The 22,112-nt window shown below is 37.2% G+C and overlaps 1 protein-coding gene across 1 annotated transcript; it reads right to left on the bottom strand.

Annotated features, from left to right (window-relative positions):
- Positions 1-3,720: 3,720 nt before the first annotated feature.
- On the bottom strand, positions 3,721-11,656 carry LOC103710052 (potassium transporter 6-like). The gene is made up of 9 exons (XM_008795637.4): positions 11,618-11,656; positions 11,011-11,524; positions 10,869-10,922; positions 8,228-8,488; positions 8,093-8,145; positions 7,096-7,219; positions 6,720-6,974; positions 4,987-5,393; positions 3,721-4,764 (listed from the first exon to the last, which is right to left on the bottom strand). Exons 1-9 carry the CDS (start codon positions 11,654-11,656, stop codon positions 4,132-4,134), a joined length of 2,340 nt encoding a protein of 779 aa, XP_008793859.2. The 3' UTR covers positions 3,721-4,131.
- Between the last annotated feature and the right edge of the window lie 10,456 nt (positions 11,657-22,112).

Raw genomic sequence — 22,112 nt, 5'->3', positions numbered from 1 at the left:
AGAACAATGTACTATTATAGAATTTTACCTCATGGTATATTAGTCAGATAACTTCTTAAAAATTTTTGTGAAAAACAGGAATTGTCACTTGTTAGGTTTGAACATGGGACATATCTCAAGTCCTCTGGAAAAACTTTTTTTTTTTACCTAGATTATTTTAATTATTTTGATGAACTTTTTAGATTTTTTTATGAAATGATCTATAATGCTTAATTTGTTGAGCTTTTTTTTGGCACGACGCAAAATCTTGGACTCAAAATATGCGTGAGAATCTCTTGAAAAAGATTCTAAATAGTAAGTATTATTTGCGCAATATTTGCCCGCCTAATTGGGAGCAACCAAACATAACATCAAGTTGCTCGATTGTGTCTAGGGTTTTCAAAATGCAAATACTAATTGTGGTATAGATATAAAAAAAATTTCAGCCACGGTCCTAGACCAACTGCCAAAGCTTACAAGCATGTAACTGATTTCTTTATTCATTAATGTAAACATACTTCGAAAGTTCAATGCCTATATTTCTATCCAATGCTTGAATGGATTTAAAAGAATGAAAATATGTTCATTATTGATAGAAAATATGAAAAACAAACAAAGGTTTTACTACCCTCCTTCACTTCCAACATTAAAAATACTACTATGGTAGACAAAACTCTATAAAAAAAATATGTAGATTATGCACGAATGATGTCTTCTATAAGGTGACCCAACCAACTCATAAATCACATCACCTAATTATTATTACTTTATAGCATACAAAAATTTTGGGGGATGTTGCTTCCAAGGTTATTAATCTAATTTTAACCCCCATAAAATTATATCGTCCCCCACCTCACAAATAGTATAACACACTTGGTTGCTTGGCTTATCCAAAAAGCCAAGCAACCAATGACCCACATGATTTCTAAGTATTGAATGCATATCATAAAACATATGCTATATATTACTTCTCTCTATTGCCATGCTTAAAATGCACCATCAATGTTACCATGCATTCTATATGAATCTTATGATACAACCAATATGACAAATGATTTATTACCTATTTTACACTAATTGACTGTCGAGCTATAATAGAATTTCCTAGCCTTTGGACTTCAATAGAAAGAAATGCATGAATCAAGGAGAATATTAATCCATCATGTACCTTAGGCCTGAGTGAGATTTATCAATTATCTTCTTTACGAAGAGAACGTAAAATGTGTATAACTTATTATTTTCAAATGTATGTGGCTGAGCAGTGGGGCACCAAGATGAACTTTTGATGAATGAGGTCCATAGTTTGATGGGCCCTTTCTTTTTCCTTTTTTGTAGGTCCTAGGTCCAGCAAAACATAAAATTGATTCCTTTTATAGAATCTCCCAAACATGACAATAGTAAATAAAGAAAGGACAAAGCGTGGACTAAAGGGAGTAAGATAAGGAGACAGGTCGCCCGCCTAAAAAAGAAAATAAGGGAAATTACCAAAAAAAAAACATAGGTGAGCCGGAAAAGACAAAGGGAATGGCAGGAAAAAGTTGCAGGGATCCAGGTCATGTTGACCGGGTAACAGATAGATTTTGATAAAGTGGGGTTAGGGAGGTGCATGGATAAGATGAGGATAATGTTTTCAGGGAAGTGGCGTGAAGCTTTGAATCAAATGGGCAGGGAATTTTTCGGATGATCGATGTCCAATCCTTGTACCAAGCTTCAAGGGCACGGTAGTATCTTTTGGTAGACGAAGGTACATATCTAAGCTTTGGAATGTTTGTTTCTATAGTTGGGTTGGTTACTTTAGACCAAAAATATAGATGAATATTGCTTTAATAAAGGCAGGGTTGTTCTCTATTCAATTCAAGAAAAGTCAAGTAGAGCTGAACCAGCCGGTTCAGCCCAAACTGAGCCGACCCAGTCGACTGGGTCGGTTCGGCAATAGAAAACGGTTTTGGCTCCTAGGAGGCCAGAACGTGATTGGCTCTGGTCGAAACCAGCCAGAATCGGTCAGAATCAGACGGAACCTGATGGTTCCATCTGATTTGACTCGGTTTGAACCGGTACTGACCCATATCGGACGCTGATTGGTACGGATCTTGATACTGATTTGGCCAATCTTGAATCAATTCGTCTGTCTGAGTGTTCTAGAATTTGCTAAAAGTCGAACTTTATAGAAGACTAGTGTTATAGCAAGCATGATTGATTTCTATTGAGGAGAGAATATGGTTATAGGCTTATAGCATAGCGCACTATTTTCAATAGAGCAAAATCCTATGAAGGGCTTGATGCAATTTAATGGTAGGAAAAATTCCACTACATGTGTGCAAATTTGTAAGGACTTTGATTTCCTGCAATTTTTGATCTTGAGGGATTTTCAAATCTGCTATGGACCATTCGGCCACTTGGATGTAGGTTTAGATAGGGGCAGAGTAAGATCTTCTTCGGTATGTCAAGTATCAAAATATAGCTCTCAACAAGTACCACAATGATACATCTATCTCTAAAGGGTTTGGCTCATGCAGCGATTGGAGGCATGCAGCAACTTTGAGCCTTGAAAATAGCTATTCAAAATAAAAGTTTTTTTTTTGGGGGGGAAAAACTTTAATCGGCAACTCTTATACTCGGAAGAAATGAATGATAGGATTAAAAATAAAGTTGATGTAGGAGTTAGATCCAGCTCCAAGAAAGTTTTAGTTTTTCATGATTATTTCTATTAATCATGACTATTTTAAAAAAATAACCACTTCTACTTAATAGAGAAATCTGATCTAGATTTTATAAAAACGGACCTCACTATTATAATTAGTGGTACTGTAACAGACAAACTATGTATCAGATGCATACATAAAATTTTTTTTGCAGGTGCCAAATTAGCCACCAACATACCTTGGAGCTTGCAGTGTACAACTCATATATAGCATTACACTTGATATAACATTTAGTTTGATATATGTCATACGTAAGCAGCTATAATAGCTTCTACAATCAATGTAGACGACAATTTGATGATCGAACCTCGCCAGATTTTGGGTAGAAATTATCTAGATATCCCTGGCCAACTTTGGAAGTTTCATATGAAGTCCGCGATCTTGTCAACTTTTTCCATGTACAGAACATATTGAGGAAGAATTATCTATAGATTCCTAAATACATTGTCGTTAAGTATAAATATGTGGTTATGAGATATGATCAGATTATTTACATGCCTATCACCAACTATGGGTCTTGGGTGTCTAATTAACTATTTTACATGTGAAAAATATACTGCTTGCTCAGGCTTTCAACTGCATCCTTAATCAGTGCCATTTGCTATTTCAGCAAGTCACTAGTTTTGTTGATGAATTTCCTTTTGAGGGGTGCTAATTCCAGTCCAAAGATCCATTGCATTAGCTGGTCTTCTGTTTGTCGGCCTAAGAATGAAGGAGGGCTTAGCTTGCGCAGGTTACACGACTGGAATGATGCTGCCAACCTAAATATGACTACACGGGTCACGAATTAGTCACATATATTTGGCCGATGAGCACCGAAAATAATTTCTAGGCAGTGCCTGATAAGACTAGGCATATGGAAGTCTGAAAAGCAATGCCATTTTAACCCTCTGTTCCACCTTTTTCTTGTTGGTGTGAATACATGTGGATTCAACATCATGTTGAACTCATCATTGATATGGTAGTATATAGCATGCGATCCCTGGTTAATCGCATTAGATCAAGCTTACGAATTTTTGATCACGATTACATCATAACAAAACAAAATGACATGCATTATGCTCTCAATTGTACCGGAAGGATTTGATACAGCCAATTCTGAATAGCCAAGTGCAGTCACAACAATTGCACAGGAAGTAGATGAGGTTGCTTCAAGACTTGTCTGTCTCAAAACTGATTCCATTATTTGACATTACACCAAACAACAACTTCATTCTTTTAGTTAATCATCTCTACCAACTCTGTCAGCATTGCAGTCTCTTGGTTTTTGAAAGAAAAAAAATCTAAATATACACAAGGCATTTTTCCAAAAATGGCAGCTGTAATCTCTTCTCGGTTGGTCAGCGGCAGCGACTTCTCCTTCATGGGTCCACCATCATGATATGAGAAGCTAAGCCCGTAAGTTACAATGCACACAGGAAAATTCAGAATGTACAACTGCAATGGAAGCTCAAACATGGTAGACCATCCCCACCTCAAGAGTAGAAGCATGGGGGATGTTAAAACCATAGGCAGGACCCCTGCAGTTCCTCCTCAAGAATTCATACCCAAAATTGATCACTAACCTCTTTATAAGACCAGATCCACTCTTCGCTTTCATGTGTGAATGCCCAAGTATGAAGGCCATGCCGGCTTCCCTTGCCTCCGTTAGCTCGTGCAACTCTTCCCTCACTCCTCTGTCTAGCTGCGGGCTCTTGGGCAACACAAACCTCACTCTTTTCTTTGGTAGCATCACCGGGGACTGTATCTCCCTTGAGTTTGATGGGCCAGGAGCTTCCTCTGGTTCACCATCCTGCTCGCATAACCGAAATCCTTTTCCAACAACTGTCATCTTCTCATCGCACTTCTTGGTTTCATCCATGAAACCATTGTGCTCGGAATGCTCCGTCTGCATGAACTCAGCAAGGCCGCAAACTAGGTCCTTCTCAAATTCCAGATCATCCTTGTGCATATCATGGTATCCATACCGGGCAATGACCCTATAGAGCCTGAACTCTTTCGGGCCAATGCGGCCTACAAGGAATCGTTCCTCGGGTTTGACATATGGCACTGGGACTGACTTGATACAGAGGAAGACAAGAACCTGATGAATTCAAGACCATGATAAGTTCAACAACAAAAAAATAAAAATGGCAACTAAGAAAAGAGAGGTACCAAAAAATAACAAAGCTTTTACATGTCCTATAATTGAGAGCATTCCAAAAGTTATGGTGAAAGCAATCTGCCGATAAAACCAATAATAAAAAAGGAAAAAGGTATTCTTATATATGATTTAATGAAGAACAGAAAACCTAGTTCAACAGACCTGGTGGAAAGCAGGTAGGTTGGTGACAAAGTGGGAGAAGACGGCAGGTATCCCTGATACGAGATCGGTGTGTATGAGGCCAATGCCTCGCACACGAACAATCCCAATATGAGGGCCGAGGCTGAGAAGCCAATTGAGGGAGACCTTGTTTTGGACTTCAAACTCATATTTCTTGAGGGTGCCATAATGCCATACATACATGATGATCATAAGGATGAAGGAAAGGGTAATAGGGACCCAAGCTCCTTCGAGGAATTTGATGAGAGAGGCTGAGAAATAGAGTGCCTCAATCATCCCAAAGAAAAGAATAAAGCATACAGATAGGAAGATGCTCTTGTGCCAACACAGTACAATCACCAGGGACATCAAGCAGGTGGTGACCAGCATAACGGTAATGACTGCCAACCCTGTCACGAAGAAAAAATTATAATCTACAATAAGAACATGCAGCATGAAAACAAGGTTAAGTTAAAGTGCATAATTTAATGGATATTACAGCCATCAAATAAATTTGTTAGTAAGTTCATTCCCATATGTAACATAACTTACATAAATTAAAGATATGAAATGGAAACCGTAATGGGTCTATACCAAAAATCTCCCTTATCAAACTTATGTATCAGAGCTCAAAGCATCAAGTTTTCATTCTACTTGTTACATTTACATGGATCGGACTGTTACTATAATTAGAATATCACATGGACTTTTCTTGTCTCCAATTCTTCTCTAGTGAGCAGAAGCAGAAAAAGAAGGCAGCAACTCAGCCATCAAAGGGAGATTAGGAAAAGCAAAATTGAAAATAGAAAAACTTATACCGTCACATAAAGCAACTCCCACGACCGATCATCATATGTTTAATGCATTCTCATGTAACCTCATGTGAAAGAAAATCAGACATCCTACTTGGCTGGAGGAAAATCAGGATAGCATGGATTTTTTATTGACTTTATATTATAAATGCCAATTTTTCAAAAATTTCATTCCTAATCACAACAGTATATCAATCTGAGGGCAGTTATGTGACAGAAAAGGATCCAGAGGCACATATAACCAGGTAAACAGCATGTGCCTTCATTTAGTTGGTAGAACACAAACAGGAGAAAGGAGGTGGAAATCAGATGCTGAAGAGGAAATGGACCGGCATAGGCCAATGAAAGGACATGGTTACTTTGATATGGTGAGATGAGCAAAATCCCATCCCAAAAGTATGTAGAAATTAAGCTGAAGAGAGAATGAGCTTGTTTTTCATATGTATGAGATGGTGTCATGCTTATTAACACCAATTGATCGATAGGTATACGTGCATGGAAGTTCACGTGACTGCCTAAGATAGAAGAAAAGAATGGAACCAATGAACTATGAACTATCAAACAGGCTAGTAATACAACATTTGTAATGACCATCAAAGCACAAAAAGAAAAGTTGCCAATGAGCAAAACATAATATCGAGCATCACAACTTCAATGAAAATGACATATGCCCACAATAAATTTATTTAAGTTTTGAGGTTACACATGCAGAAGATACACTGTTATTTGGACAAAAGGACTAAAGTTTTGCAATGTAAAGCAAAATGAGGGCACTAGTAAACCTGGTAACTAGACATACAGCAGGAAGGAATTCCCGTGGAGGTACAACAGAGAAAAAGATGAAGGCATTTCATGTAATAATGGTACTGAAGGAACAAAGTTAAAACTAATAATGATTGTGAATTTTAGTTTAATATCTCATACCTGATGCATTACCCATGTGTTTTGTGTCTCGAAAGCCAATAGTAACAGCCAAGCACAATATCATCAAGATCCAGTTGATCTCTGGGATGTATATTTGCCCATGGACTTCGGAGGATGTGTGGACTATCTTCACCCGAGGGAAGTAGCCCAAGGCCGAACATTGTTTAATGATCGAGAAAGTACCTGTAATAACTGCTTGGCTTCCTACCACAGCTGCAAGTATGGCTATTGCCAGAAGAGGCCACCTGATTCGCTCTAACACGAGAAAGTTCTATATGTCAATATTCTGGGAATCAGCATCAATGTTCTTACAAATTCTCAAATCCGAAGATAGTAAGTAAACAAAGGTAGAAGAACACATCAATTACTTAAATACCTGGAACAGAAACATAGAATCCAATCCAATAGCGGCTTTCCATAATATGATGCTGAGAGAGATAAGCAGCTTGTCCCATATATGCTAGGAGCAAGGATGGATAAACCACAGAAATGAAAGCAATCTGCAGACAAGTGAACATTCATCAGAGCGCTGGTTTCAAAGTCTGCAACCGCTGAAAGCATAATTGATGAGCAAGATGTTCAACAGTATTAACTAGCTCTGATGTGTCCTCAGGAACTAGCCTATAGTACAATGAATTCCACTACAATGTCATTATTGATACCTATAGGCATGCGAACAAGTTGATCTCTTGAAATTACAGGAATATCGCGAAAAATGGTTGGTTCAACATAAATTAGCTTAAGAATTGTACTTAATACTACAAATTATGCGGTACTGGTAATCAATCTGAAGACTAGTATAATGTTCAAAACTTCAACTTTATGGTTACAAGAATAGTCGGGAAAGTTGGAATTCAATGATGCGAGATATGGGAAGGAATTAAGTAGAAGGCCGAAGAAATTCAGCGACATGAGTCAAAAAAGGGTAAGAAAATCAAATACAAAAGTGTTCCAATTGATGAGGTCAGGGGATTTTTTTTTCTAATTTTGTAAATTTTAACATAAAATTGCTAAAATTGTGTCCAGATTTTGGTTCTTTCACTCACTTTTCCTCATTCTAGATTTGTGCATGAACTTCTTCTGCTGCTGCATCGAACAATTTATAAATTATAACCATCAAGCCTAAGTGTAACAAATCTTGGATAGCTTTATGTATCCTTGTAAGCCGATGATTACTTCTTTGTTTATTCAAGTTATTCCTTCTCTTTTGTTGTAAAAATAACAATCTAGTCCTTACAACACAAACATATAGAGTGAAATGCAAAAGCCCAAATAGTTTCTAGGATAAGTAATGCCAATGAAGTTTGATCATAGAAACAAGTAACTAGAACAATGCAGCAGATTCCATGCAAAATGGTACCCATATTCCATACCTTTATTGATAATTGTGAGAAATGTCCCAAATCTGCATACATAGCTTCAGAGCCTGTTAGTGAGAAAGAGTGTTAAAGAACAAATCATGTAGGGTACGGAAAGACAAACCCAGAAAGCAGGTATCTTTGACATACCTGTAATGCATAATAGGATTCCACCTAATGACATCCAACCACGTCTTTGGGTCTTCTTCAAAAAATTGTACATGTAGTAGGGAGAGAGGGCTTGATATACATGTGGATTCCAATAGAAAATATTATAAACACCAATGATGCTTATGCAGAAGAGCCAGGTTATAACAATCGGTGCGAACAGGAATCCTACCCTCTGAGTACCATAATGTTGCAGAGCAAACAAGAAGACCAATATGAGACATGTAACAGGAACCTCAACATCTGCAAATTGATAAATGTTTTAAATGGTAAACATCAGATAAACAGCTACTTAACCAATGACTAATTTGTCTCCCAACATAACTGCACATTCAAAGGCAAACAAGCAGTTCATGTACCATAAATATTTGTATACCGACTAAGTTCTTCCAGCATTATAAAGAAACTTTCTGTTAATCTCCTCATCAAACTGAATAAACCCACAAACTAAAACCTGATAGAGACTAGCTTATTCACATGTAGTAGAGTTTGACAAGGAATGCTAAGTAAACTCATTGTTAACATAGATTCCATTGGATAATTGTTGCTGCATAATGCCCATGCCTTGTCTGCAAGTATACATAATTCTCTGCTTGAATCCTTTTCTTTAGAACAAGCAAGAAGATAATTATGATAGTTGTTTTGCCATCTCTTGACATTTAGGATTATAGCATAATAGCTTTCCTCTATCCATTCTTCCCATGTAGATCTGTTCTTTCAGATTCATCCTACATATAGTCATTTCATATGTCTTAACATAACCATGCAACAATATCTTAAACTGAGAACATCAGTCCCCTTGTGTTGCTCAATCATCATCATGACCAGTTCTCTATACTTCAACCCTTAATTTCTGATTGATAATTTTTTAGGATCCTTTTTCACCTGATAAAAGTTTGTTACCTGATTTCAAGAAGGAAACAGAATAAGATGTGCTTTATGGGACCACTTTATACTGTCATAAGTCAAATTAGAAATTTCAAAAGAAAACATACTATCACCAGTTAATCCCAAATGAACCCATTAAAATTTGTCCTTTTTCTTCCGATGTGCACCAGAATCTCTACAATGTCCTCTTGTCACCTCACCTATCCGTACTAAAATTCTAATAGTATTTTGTTGCATTTTGAGCTTATATAAGATGCCACCTTGGAATATTTATGGTTTCAATTTCTTATGGTCATTTGATGGTAAATCCATCATCTCCTCATTCTTCCAGCTGAACAAGTTACCAAAAACCAATAACATCTGACCTTAATATCTCAGCCAACCCTTCCCAACCATTTACGAACTTGAGGTCCTTACTGGCTCCACCAAGTAACAGATACTAGGCTATTTTGTTGTTTTAACTCTTCACTTATGTGTAAAGTACTTTTTAGGTTATACCGACCTTGAAGCTTGGGGGTTTGCTTAGGGACATCCTTTTAACTGAAAGTTTAGTTTTTTTACTCCAATACAAGTTTAATTCACCCAGCTTATTGGTGCCTATTTTTGCCCTCCCATTTACCATATTCTCAGCATCAAGGTTTCTATGGACCACAATTCCAATATCTGATCGAAACCGTTTGTTGAACACATATTTCATATTTGCAGTGCAATCCAATTTTTCCATATCAAACTATGAAAAAAAGTTAGGCTAAAAAGTATCTGTCTTGGTTGGTAAATAAATCATCACGAGTCTAGCATATGCATAGACTTCATTTGCATAAACAGACCTTGCAAGTTGCACACCTTAAGTCAGCACTACGATGGGTAACCCCTTCCCAGCCTTTCGACTTTCGTCATGCTAATTACTCTTCATTGTTCATTATAAACTCGATTCCACATGCAACAGATATGATATTAAGCCAATTTTGATAATCACAAAGATATTGCAAACCCTTGCCCATCTTAAGAACTGCAAATGTGGTCTTTCATGCTTTCCACTAAGAAAATTTGTTAGTTTTTGTTATAATCATGCTTTAGTATCACAACGAAAATCTACTTATGGATTCCTTGATAGAAGAGCTGCCTAGATACTGGATACTTCCATACTTCCATACAACCCCATAGAAACCTAACAAAGGATGCTTCTTGCAACTTAAATAAACACATGAGTAACTTTTAGAGAAGTCACACAGAGTTTGTTGCAATTCCCTCGCCTACTTCCTTGCAGATCAACTTGTCAATTAGGTTTTATTTTCAGATATCTTGGGATAAAAAAAATAGTTCACAAATGGGAGACACTATGGTAAAACAAGATAGCAGAAATTGACAAATAAATAAAACTTGTAGAAAACCAAAGAACAATACATATCAGAACTCATACGATTAAATGGGGCATCTTTAATCATGCACAACTAAATGCAAGAATTTGACATGATTATTCATCCTAATTTAGCATCGTCTTGCATTTCAAGCTATGAAAGACTTTTATTTGGGCCTAAAAGCAAGACACACAATTCAATTTCCCACAGTTTTCTTCAAGAAGCTAAAAAGAACAGATACACATGGACAAAATTAGGGTTTTGGAGAATACGCCTCTTCTAACAGAAGAATCAGTGACAGCTACATTGGCCAATAACTACGTACTCCTGGCAAACCAAATGCATGTTAAACATCAATTAATTAGTAGCTTTCTTACATTGATGATGTTCCTTGGACATGGAAAGCTCAAGCCCGGAGACTGCCGAGAAAACTGCCAAACACCAACAGCAAGATTAAGAGAGAAAACACACCAATCGACAGGTCAAAATAAGATTTGGAATTAAAGAAGAGAGCGCAACCAGAAATCGCAGGTGTGAGGACTCCATCCCCAATAACCATAGAAGCCCCGAGCAGCGCGAGGATCATCAGCAAGCGCTGCAGCACCTGATGCTTCTCCAGCATCCTCTTCAACCTGTCCGCAGCCGTGACGCCACCGCAGACGGCATCGCCTGAGGGAACGTGCATGTGGCCGTCCCTCTTCTTATATGCCGACAGCTCCTCGTCGGCGAGCTGCCCGCTGGGGAGGAAACCAATGCCGGCGCGGTGGCAGAGGAGGGAGTAGAGGGCGAAGGTGCCGCCCTCCCCATCGTCATCAGCTCTGAGGACTATGAAGACATATTTGAGGAGGGGCACCAAGGTGAGGGTCCAGAAGACAAAGGAGAGCACGCCGTAGATCTCCTCGTTGCTCTCCGAGTGATCGATGTCGTCGGCGAAGGTGTTCCTGTAGACGTACAGCGGCGAAGTGCTCAGGTCCCCGTAGACCACGCCGAGGCTCTGGTAGGCGAGCGTCAAGACCGTCCTCCAAGACTCCCTCTGCGACCCAGAAACCGATCAAAGCTCCCACCTTTGAGCTCAAAAACCCATCAAAAAGCTCCAAAATCTAAACTTTAGCAAGAAAAAGCCCACCTTCACGGTATTGGCGCAGGATCCGCTCTCGATATCCATTGTCCGAGTGATCAAAATCTCAGAAAGCTCGTGTCTTTTCGCTGTACTTCAGTAGAGATTAAAAAAATAGAGAAAGCCTAGCGAGAAAAATGGACTAGGCTACAGCAGTAGAAGGTCAGACGAGATTGCGAGGAAGGGACAGGGGATTTGATTTAAGTTTTTTATTTTTTTTTATTGAGTTTCGGACTGGTGGCGAATAATGGCAGCGGAAGGATCATCCAAGAACCAGCGAAGAAGGAATCGAACAGAGGAATACGGGAGGATAGAGAACAGTTGCCTCAGTAGCTCACGGCCCATACTACTTCCATCTACTGGAAGAAATATAGTATTAATTTCTTTTAGTTCGATTCTGGGAATAGAAGACGACACGGTTTCTGGAAAGGTCTGCACATAGACATGGAAAGGAGGAAGGGGAGTCGGCTGAGGGGGGTGGGGTTGGTAAAGTGACGTGGGGCTGCGACAGCCAGCAAAATGAAAGAGAGGAGAAAAAAGAAGCAAAGTATTTACTTTTGGAGATGATGATGAAAGGATAAGAGAAAGACCCGTACGCTATCTTATTAATTTGTCACATTAAAATGATAGGTTCGTGCTCTTTTTAATGTGAGGGGAGTTGCTTATCAAATGTTGTGCTAAAATTTTCAAGGGAAGACTTCTCAGATAGAAAATATATGTCTAAGTTTGTGGACAAGAAGAGGACGCACATTGCGTGAATAGCCATCCACCGGTCACCAAAATGCTGACTAATTAATTCTAAAGGCTAATAAGCTTGGGCAAAGTTTCCTTCGAAGATTGGGCCACTGACATCATTTGCCTGATTTAGTCATGAGAGGAGTACAAAATTAAGTATCGATATAGAATAATATTTGTAAAGATCTGTACATATGCTTGTATTTAGTCTCATATCAGTTATTCATTAGATTAATTTTGAATATTTATATAGGATAAAAATAAAAAAACTTAAATAATATGTTCTGATTAGCTATCTTAGATGAGATCCTTATTTGTTACAATATCTTCGCATAAATAAATTATAGCAAAGAATATTCAAAAATTAGTAGGATGAAGCATATGCTGAGCTTGCACTTTGAGTATAGATTTTCAAGTAAATCATCAACAGCCCATGTTGCCTCTGTATATTAGAATATAAAAAAATTATATTCAATAACGTGAAAAATTAAAAGAGAGGACTTATCTTAGGGCAATACTTTAAACTTATTAAAAAAAATCTTCATTTTGTTATTTTAGCTTATTTTATTTTAATTTTTTTACTAAAACAAATAATTTATATAATATTAGTACGGAAACATCCCAAAAGTCTAAAGATGGTACATCCCGATATTTCTTTTTTTGGTTGGCGTGTTGTTTGGGGGAAGGACAAGTTCTCGCATTCTACAGTAGTCGCTTAGATGAGGTTTATTTTTTTTTTTTTTTGCTGAAAAGATGAGGTTTATGTCACACGGAGAAAAAGGACAGAAAGGACTTCATCAGTACTTTCAAAGAAGGGAAAAAGCTTTGCACGGTGGAAGCTAACAGATCAATAAACCCTTGTCTGTATATGCTTTTGAGCTCTTTCAACCGTCCATCTCAATCGCCGATGAACTTCAACTCTGCTTCCGGCTACTGTTCCCGCCAGAGTTCTTACATGGCTTAAAATCAAATGGCCATTATAACATTAAAACCATGTCCGATTTCTTCAAATTGGATGAACTACAAAAATGACCGGACAAACAAATGAGACAATGAGTTCAAGCAAACAGCTATGAATTTTATACTGTTCTACTTTTTTTTATCACGAGTATTGGAATGATTTAAAAGTCACCTACAAGTTCATAATATTTTTATTTATTTATATAATTCAATATCATATTTTTTTTATTAAAGTTTGTATACTAATATATATAATTTTTGAGATATATCAAATATAATAGAATAAAAATATAATTTTTTATTATTTTCTTTATAAATATTTTTACAACGAACTATGTTGGTTAGTTGTAAATTTTATCCGAGTAAAGTTGCTTGTTATAAAATATTGATTTGGTCTAGGTAGATTAGGCTAAGTCAAATTTATTGGAGAAGTATAAGTTAATTTCCAACCCAATCATGAGGCTGAGACAACGTTGGACATAAAATCAGCTAACTTAGCACCTAGGCGGCTCGCTGGATATAAGTAAACTCAGCCCAAATTATTCATTAGCCTTGGTTATTATAATGACTGTATCATAAATTAAAAACCCGCACGCTATCTTATTAATTTATCACATTAAAATGATAGGCCTCTGGTCTTTTTAATGTGAGGGGAGTTGCTTATCAAAGGTGCTAAAATTTCCGAGGGAAGACTTTTCAGATAGACAATATATGTCAAGTTTGTGGACAAGAAGAGGAGGCATATTGCCTAAGAAAGGCCATCCACCGGTCACTAAAATGCCGACTAATTAATTCTAAAGGCACGGTGTCCTCCGTAATATTGGGTCAGTGACATCATTTGCCTCATTTAGTCGTGAGATGGGCACAAAATTAGGTACGGTTGATAGTAAAATGATTGCAACTTGAAAGTTGAAAGATGGTATATAAGAGTACCTGTGCAGGTGTGTGTTTAGTCTTATATCGATTATTCATTGGGTAGATCTTGTGTACTTATATAAAATCAAGAAACTCAAATAATACTTTCCGGCTAGCCATTTTGAGTGAGGTCATAAATTGTTATAAATAGTATCAGAGCGGATTCGACCTATAACCTTTTTAGACTATGGAACATTACAACACAGATCCATTAGAGCTGTAAGTTGAATCATTCACTAAACAACTATTTCATTGATCGGGAAGAATCCTAAGTGAGAGGATGAGAGGGAAGTGGTTGTATTCACAAACTTTATCCAGCCCTGGTTTCTGGGATACACTCGGCGCGATTCCAGCTTTCATATTTTGATCAGGTAGCTGAAGTCGTAGTGTTGATCACGTGCTTTGCCTCCTTTCTCGCGACCATGTCTTGGTGAGCGTGGCGAGTCAATTTGCTGTGTTTGTACAGGTTATGTGGTGGATCTTATAAGGTCTACTCAAGTTAAGGTCCTTCTCATCCTAGGGAGACTTTCCTTTCCCAAACCAGACCTAGACTTGATCTATAACCCTTGGGCTTTGATGAAACTGTCTGAGAAATAACGGAGAATTGACTTTTAGAAGAAGAAGTCTCTCTCTCGCCAAATGAGAGGGATAACCTTATCGAAGAGTACATCTCTCTTTCTCGTGCCGACAAATTATATTATTTAAGTGCTTATTGCTTGCCAAAGATCCTACTTCTACAATTGATAGGTCATCGGGTTATTCAATAGATCTGACCATTGGCCAATTGTGGTATTTGTGATTAGATTTGAATTGATTTTAACCCTTAGTAAGACGAAAATGTTAAACGAGGAGAGTATGTGAGGACCCGTGTGGGCGTGTGTTTAGTCCTACATCGATTATTCTCTGGCTAGATCTTGGGTACTTATTCCATGTGGGCGTGCGTTTAGTCTCATATCGATTATTTCCTGAGTAGATTTGGATACTTATATAGGATCAAAGAATCCAAATAATACCTTATGGCTAGCTATTTTAAGTGAGTTCCTGTATGATGAATTTCTTGATATGGTGAATCAGCAGAGCATATACTAAGCTTGCACGTTAAATATGGATCTTCAAAGTAAATCATGAACAACCCATATTGCCTCCAGTATACTAGGATATAAAAAGGCGATATCCGAATACACAAAAAATTAGGGAAGAGGACTTAACTTATGGCAATATTTTAAATTTATATAAAAAAAGGATCTTTTCCCCTCCTTCCGTTTTTTTAGTACCCTCTTTTTTTTTCTTTTTTGGTTGGCGTGTTGTTTGGGGGGAGATAAGCTATCGTGTTCTACGGTCGTCGCTGAGTTGCGGCTAATTTCGCATGGAGAAAAAGGACAGAAAGGGCTTCTGTACTTTCAAAGTAGGGGGAAAAAGCTTTGTACTGTAGAAGCTAACAGGTTAATAAACCTTTGTCGTTGTATGCTCTTCTCATGGACTCTTCCATTTCTCCATCTTAGTCGCCAATGAACTTCAGCTCCGTTTCCTACTATTGTTCCAGCCAAAGTTCTCAGATGGCTTAAAGTCAAATGGCCATTATAACATTTAAACCATGTCCGATTTCTTCAAATTGGATGATCCACAAAAGATGACTAGACAAACAAATGAGACAAGAAGTTCAAGTGAACAGCTATGAATTTTATACTGTTCCATTTTTTATCACAAGTATTAGAGCGATTTAAAAATTACGCTACAATCTGTATAAGTCCATAATATTTCTATTTATTAGCGTGATTCAATATTAGGTTCTGTTATTTTTTTTATTAGAGCCCGAACACTAATATATATAATTCCTGAAATACATCGAATGTGATAGAATAAAAATATAAAATTCTGTTTTTCTTTTATTTTTTTTTCTTCTTTTACAAATATATTTACAACGAGTATCGAACTATGCTGGTTGGTTTTAGGTTTTATCCGAATAAGATTGCTTGTTATAAATATAGATTTGGTCTAGATAGGTTCGGCTGAGTCAAACTTACTCGAGAAGTATAAGCTGATAATTCCCAACCTAACCATGAGTCCATGACAACGTTGGCTAACTTAGCACATAGGCCGTATATTGATCTGGCTGGATATAGGTAAACTCGGCCCAAATTATTCACCAGCCTTCATTATTATGACGACCATATAATAAATTAAAGGCACCTTTGGTATAATACTGAGACACACAAAGTACTATAGTACTATAGCTAATAACTGATGTGGACTTTTATAATTGTTCAAGCTGTTATTTCATAGAATTGGTATTGGAAAATCATCCACTGAGTTTTGATCATATGGTTATTTTTAATATCAATATTATGAATGCATTTCTATGAAAATATAACATTCTTTTCCCCAAAGAAGTCCCCTTTATTTTTTCGATATGTAACACTGCAGGATATGATGCTTCATATTAATTATTATTGCATGATAATAAGATAATCTTAGTTTTAGTTTTCTTTTGCCCATTTTCAAGATTTTTAGCTCAATAACAGTCTGTTATATGATCCTGAAGATGTTGTTAAAATCATGACCCTCACCGATTCATTTTGAAAATGATGGGATGGGTTGATGGAGACTGAGATGATATACGTGATAGCCATGATGTGGTCCGCTGGCTGGCATGGGCAAAGCTTAACGAGGTAGCTTGGAATGTTCTCACCCTTCCAATCATGTCATTTAAAGCGTCCAACCATCTAAATCCGGGAAAGAAAGTGCCTTGCCTTTATTTTTTAACCTAGTACGTTTGGCCATGCGCTTAAGTAGAAAATTTAACTTGGCTTGCGGAAAGTATTCATCCTTTTAGAAATATGGTTTCTGAAAAAAAAATTCTAAAAAGAGAATGCATGGAAATGTACTTTTGGCATTTTGGTTAAACATGGAAAAATGATAGATTTTCATAGTACTTATGTTTGGTTGACCATCCACTTTCGTGAAAAAGTTATGTGTAATTTCTATTATACCTTTAATAAATTAGATCTTTAATGCCTATTTAATGTTGAAGGGCATTTTTGTATCTTATGAAATCGTCGAATGAAGTTCCTTTGATTTTCCGGTTATTTCATAAGATGATCAAAATTCAAAAAAAAATAAAGATAGAGTGATTTCCGCCTCATGGAAAAATAACTTTCTCATGTTTCTCATGGTAAAGACTTTTCATGAAATGTGGGAATTATATTTCCATGGAAATGCAACTTTTCCATCTCTCTCTTTTGAAAACTCCAACCAAACAAGAGGTATCTCATTACTTTTCTATTGACCACACTTTTTTCCCTTCTTTTTCCGCGAACCAAACGAGCCCTTAGAGAATGGCAGGATATATTACGTATACGTAGTTCCTTTACGGGCGTATCATGTGAAGAGGGGCTGAAGTGAGTACTTGTCGCAGAGACACCTTCCCGTTGGGAGGAAGAAAAGAATCTAGATAAGCAAGCATTAGATGCACGTATAGGAATATATAGGCATTGAATCAAAGAATTCCTCAAATCCTTCGAGCTGGAGTCGTGCATATCTGGCCTTGTTAGTTCTTCTGTAGACAAACTGTACAGCTTATTTGTTTCTTTTAGTTTTGCTCCTCCTTGTACCGCAAAAATCAAAAGAATTCCTCGAGAAGTAGTGCAAGCCTGCATTTTTCCCCCACCATATTGTTAGTTGGCTCGAAAGTTGTGTTCGACCCAGACCTAAACTAATTTGTTGCCGACATGTGAATTTATAGGCTAAATTCAGCTGGATTAAGCTAGATTGCGTGGCAATTGCTGCTAGATATAGCCGATCACACATCTAATTCACCTAGCTGGATCCATACCTTACACGAGACAAGTTCTCGCATGGCTTAAAATCAAACAGCCATTATAATACTATGACCATGTCTGCATAAGATAACTAGACGAAAAGATGAGACATAGTTTTATTGACAACCATCCTGGCTAGTGGAGTAGGGTTCTCGTTGTAAAATATGGATTTAGTCTAGTTAGGTTAGGCTAAGCTAAGCTTACTCAGGAAGTAAGTTGATAATTTCCAACCCAACCATGAGACCATGACGCAGGTTGGACGCATGTTCAGCTAACCTAACACTTTGGTTGCATATTGATTTGGCTGGATTTAGGTAAACTCAGACGTTCGAGTTATGAATCGGTCATAGTTATTATAATGTCGACCATACCAAAATTAAAGTCATCTTCGTAATATCATTGAGATACATAAAATTCTATCCAGTAAGTTTCCATCATATACTAATAGATGCATTAATATTTTTTAATATTGATATTATGAGTAAATATTATCGCTATGAAAATATAAGCCTATTTTTTTAATAAAAGACTCCATTATTTTGTGGATACGTAACAATGCTTCATATTAATTAATATTACATGATAATAAGATAATCTTAACTTTAGGTTTTCTTTTATCCTTTTTCAAGTTTCTTAGCCTAATATCAGTCTGTTATATGATCCTAAAATTGTTACTAATTTCATGATCCTCACCGATTCTAATTGAAAATGATATGATGAACTGATAGAGACTGAGATGTTAAAATACGTGATGGCCATAATGTGGGCCACCAACACGGCAAAGCTTGACGTAGGGTACTTTGAATGTTCACACCCTTCCAATCATGTCCCCCAAGACAGTCGGCATATATTCCAATCATCCAAATCCGGGAGATTGGGTTGCTCTAACTTTCTCTTTAGCTAATACGTTTTTGGCACGTAAGTAGGGAAATTGAACTCTTGGAGAATGACAGGATGAATTGCACAGTTCATTTAAGAGGATATCATGTGAAGAAGGGCTGAAAGTGAGTACTTGTAGTTGAGTCTCCTTCCAATTTCTAGACAAGCAAGCATTAGGAATATATTCCATCTTTCCGGTGTAACATCCGAAATTATTACAGAACTCAACTTATACATTAAGTTTGGAAAAACATAACACTAGACCCAATTACCGATCACAAAATCACTCTCTAACCGTCTAGTTGCCAAGAAATTTGCTGTTTGATTTCCCTAGCAGATGGCGGTGGATGCGAGTAATGATCAAAAAAAAAATTCTCTAGGAGTAGTGCAAGAGTGCACCAGTTCCACCATGATGCAGGGAATTATACTAATCACGTACTCATGAATACGAGTACTTCTTAGAATCATTCTAGATACCGTTAAATAGTTTGGAAGCAAGATTCGACGTCTCGATATCAGATCCTCATTATATTATAACATTGGTACGTCCGATATAAAAGCTAGTTCGATGTAGCGATTATTGGCAGGCCCTCCATAGTGAATATTGATATGGTACAGCATGGTCGGTATGCATATTATTATAAATTTTTCTGGAAAGTTGTGTTTCATCCAAGCTGAACTAATTTTTTTTGATGAGTAGACTTCCATAGTAGGTTTTGGCAGCTGCTGCCGGATAAAGGCCAATGAGACGTCTCACTCACCTAGCTCGATCCACACCTGAGATGACACTAAGAGTCCTTCTAGTTCAACTAAAATCTACCAAATTGTTGCATCTACTAAACTAAACCAGGCCAAGGGGTCCCTTGTTCCTTTGACTAGGAATCTCTCTTACACACAAGCACTCGCATCAGCCCACATCAAGTGTGTACGTGCATGCACGTGCGTGCTGGTTCGTTACTAATGCATTGCATAATTCAAATTAATTAATTCCATAAGCCTCCATTCCCTACTCATTGTACCATGAGATTACTATCTAAATAACATCCACTTCCAAAAGATTCAAATTAAAAGAAAAAAAAACCTCTTAGGAATAAGTGATCACCTTGTCTATACACCCAGCTTAATTTATGAATACTCGACCGGCTCCTAAACATTGCTGAATTTATGAAATGGGTTCGCCTGAATTAAAGTAGTGTCTTTTAGTCAAAACAAATTAACGAGCACCCTCATTCAATTAGCACATCCAAATAAATTAAGATGATCTTCGGAGTGGAGCCCATTGATCCATGAGGTTCTCACACCTTCAACTTCTGAAGTTATGATCCCCTGCAGAGAATGAAGCACAATTGACCCTGCTTGAAAGGCCACTATAATTGGTTCTCAATCCCAGAGTCCAAAACGTCCAGCTCTGAGGTGACCTGTCTCGTGGTGTGGCCGGCAGGATAAATATTCTTACAGAGGCTTTTATAAAGTGGATACGTAAGTGATCACATCTCTAGCTTATATAAATACGGACAAAAGAGCTTTTACCATCATAAATTAGGCTTCCGTTACCATCACAAGTGCCTTCAAATGGACCACCGGGCACAACTGTGGTCTGGCGAGTCTATTGGCGAGGTTTCCTCGCAGTGGTCCGGCGGAATCTGGGAATACCTCGCCATAATGGTTTGGTTTAAACCGCAGTTTCCAATAATTAGCCCTTGTGATTGCGAATGATCAAAAATATGAAAGTGAGAACGTGTCCATATGTGTTTCCCAATTAAATTTATTTACTCCATGCATAGTTCTTGTTTTCAAAAAAAAATATATTATAAACTATCGCTTCTATGGAAGCAATTATTTATGCTTTCAATAGTTCAGAGTCTGCCGCACACTGCTAACCTTTTTGTTAAAATTATTTGTCAAAATTTAGAACCTCATTCAAAAAAGCTAGCCAGAAGAAATTTTTAAATTTCTTAGTTTTGTAAAAGTATCCAAAATTTTTCTGACAAATAATTGATGTAGGACTAAATATAGGCATGCATGAATCTTTATGCCAATTAAATTTATTTACTCTATGCATAACTCTTTTTTCAAAAGAGATCATCAATTATCGCTTCCATAGAAGCAATTATTTAGGCTTGCAATGGTTCATAGTAGTTATTATTAAGTCTGCTATGCATTCTTAACCTTTTTCCTTTTTTTTTTCCTTCTATCAGCTCAAACTTTTTGAGGTTCGGTGGTTATCATAGTTTATGCATGATCCATGCAACACATAGGAGACTGCTAAGCCTAATATAGACTCTTTCCCAACTACATTTATATATCCACCACCTCAAATTTTTATCACTGCATTCTTAATTAACTATATTTGTATGTGCAACACATAGGAGTCTGCCTATTTATATCCTGCCATACAAATTTGCAGTGATTTGTATCGCTACATTCTTAATTAAGGTTGTTTGCACATCTGACCTCACCATTGGGTTTGATAGCATCAGGTTTGAACATTAGCACAGCATTTTGGACTGGCAATCATGGAAGACAGCTAGAAAATGTATAGATGTTGGGGAACTTTGTTGGTGTAGAGTTAGCAGACATTCTAGCTAATAACATGTCGAGCTTTAAATGTAAATTGTGCTTGGATTCAGCTGTTTTTAATACTAACAACTTAGTTCATGTACGTTCCAAAAAATAAGAAGAGTGCAGCTACCCTGCGCAACTCCATTCTTGTTCTGGGCACCATTCCTCGATGACCTTCAGGGATTAGTGCAGTACGAAAGATCGAAGATGCATGGATGCCAAAAGAATCTCTTTCCTAGCTTGTGTTTTTTTTTTTTTTTTGGTACGATGTGGGAGACAGCTGGAAATAAAAAGTTGGCGTCTAAAGAAAGCCACAACATATATAGCCATCAAAGTCGACTCTCCTAGCTTGTTTAAAGTAAGTAATTGTCTTCAGTTGAAACTATTATACATGTGAGTAAATGCATGCACAAATCCTTCTGCGTACGATAACACGTCGTTCATTTTTTTTTTTTTTTATAAACGTTTTCCAGTCAAATGGTTTGAAAGCTCCACGCACCATATTTTGTTGAGAAGTTCGAAGAAAGACGCAGTGGTGGGCAAGAACTTCGCCGCACGAAGCTTTAGGAGATGACATTTTTTTTATTTTTTTTGCTAGAGTAGGAGATGACATTTAGAGAGCTAGGTAGTCGCCT

The sequence above is a fragment of the Phoenix dactylifera genome, chromosome 7 (genome assembly GCF_009389715.1).
Source record: "Phoenix dactylifera cultivar Barhee BC4 chromosome 7, palm_55x_up_171113_PBpolish2nd_filt_p, whole genome shotgun sequence".
Classification (NCBI taxonomy): Eukaryota; Viridiplantae; Streptophyta; class Magnoliopsida; order Arecales; family Arecaceae; genus Phoenix; species Phoenix dactylifera.
This window is presented reverse-complemented; position numbering and strand designations above follow the sequence as displayed.

Coding starts and splice junctions, on each gene's coding strand:
- LOC103710052 (XM_008795637.4), bottom strand. CDS start 11,656: ATGGATATCGAGAGCGGATCCTGCGCCAATACCGTGAAG. Junction 11,525..11,617: donor CCTGCGCCAATACCGTGAAG/GTGGGCTTTTTC, acceptor TCTGGGTCGCAG/AGGGAGTCTTGGAGGACGGT. Junction 5,394..6,719: donor ACACATGGGTAATGCATCAG/GTATGAGATATT, acceptor TCTTCGTGACAG/GGTTGGCAGTCATTACCGTT.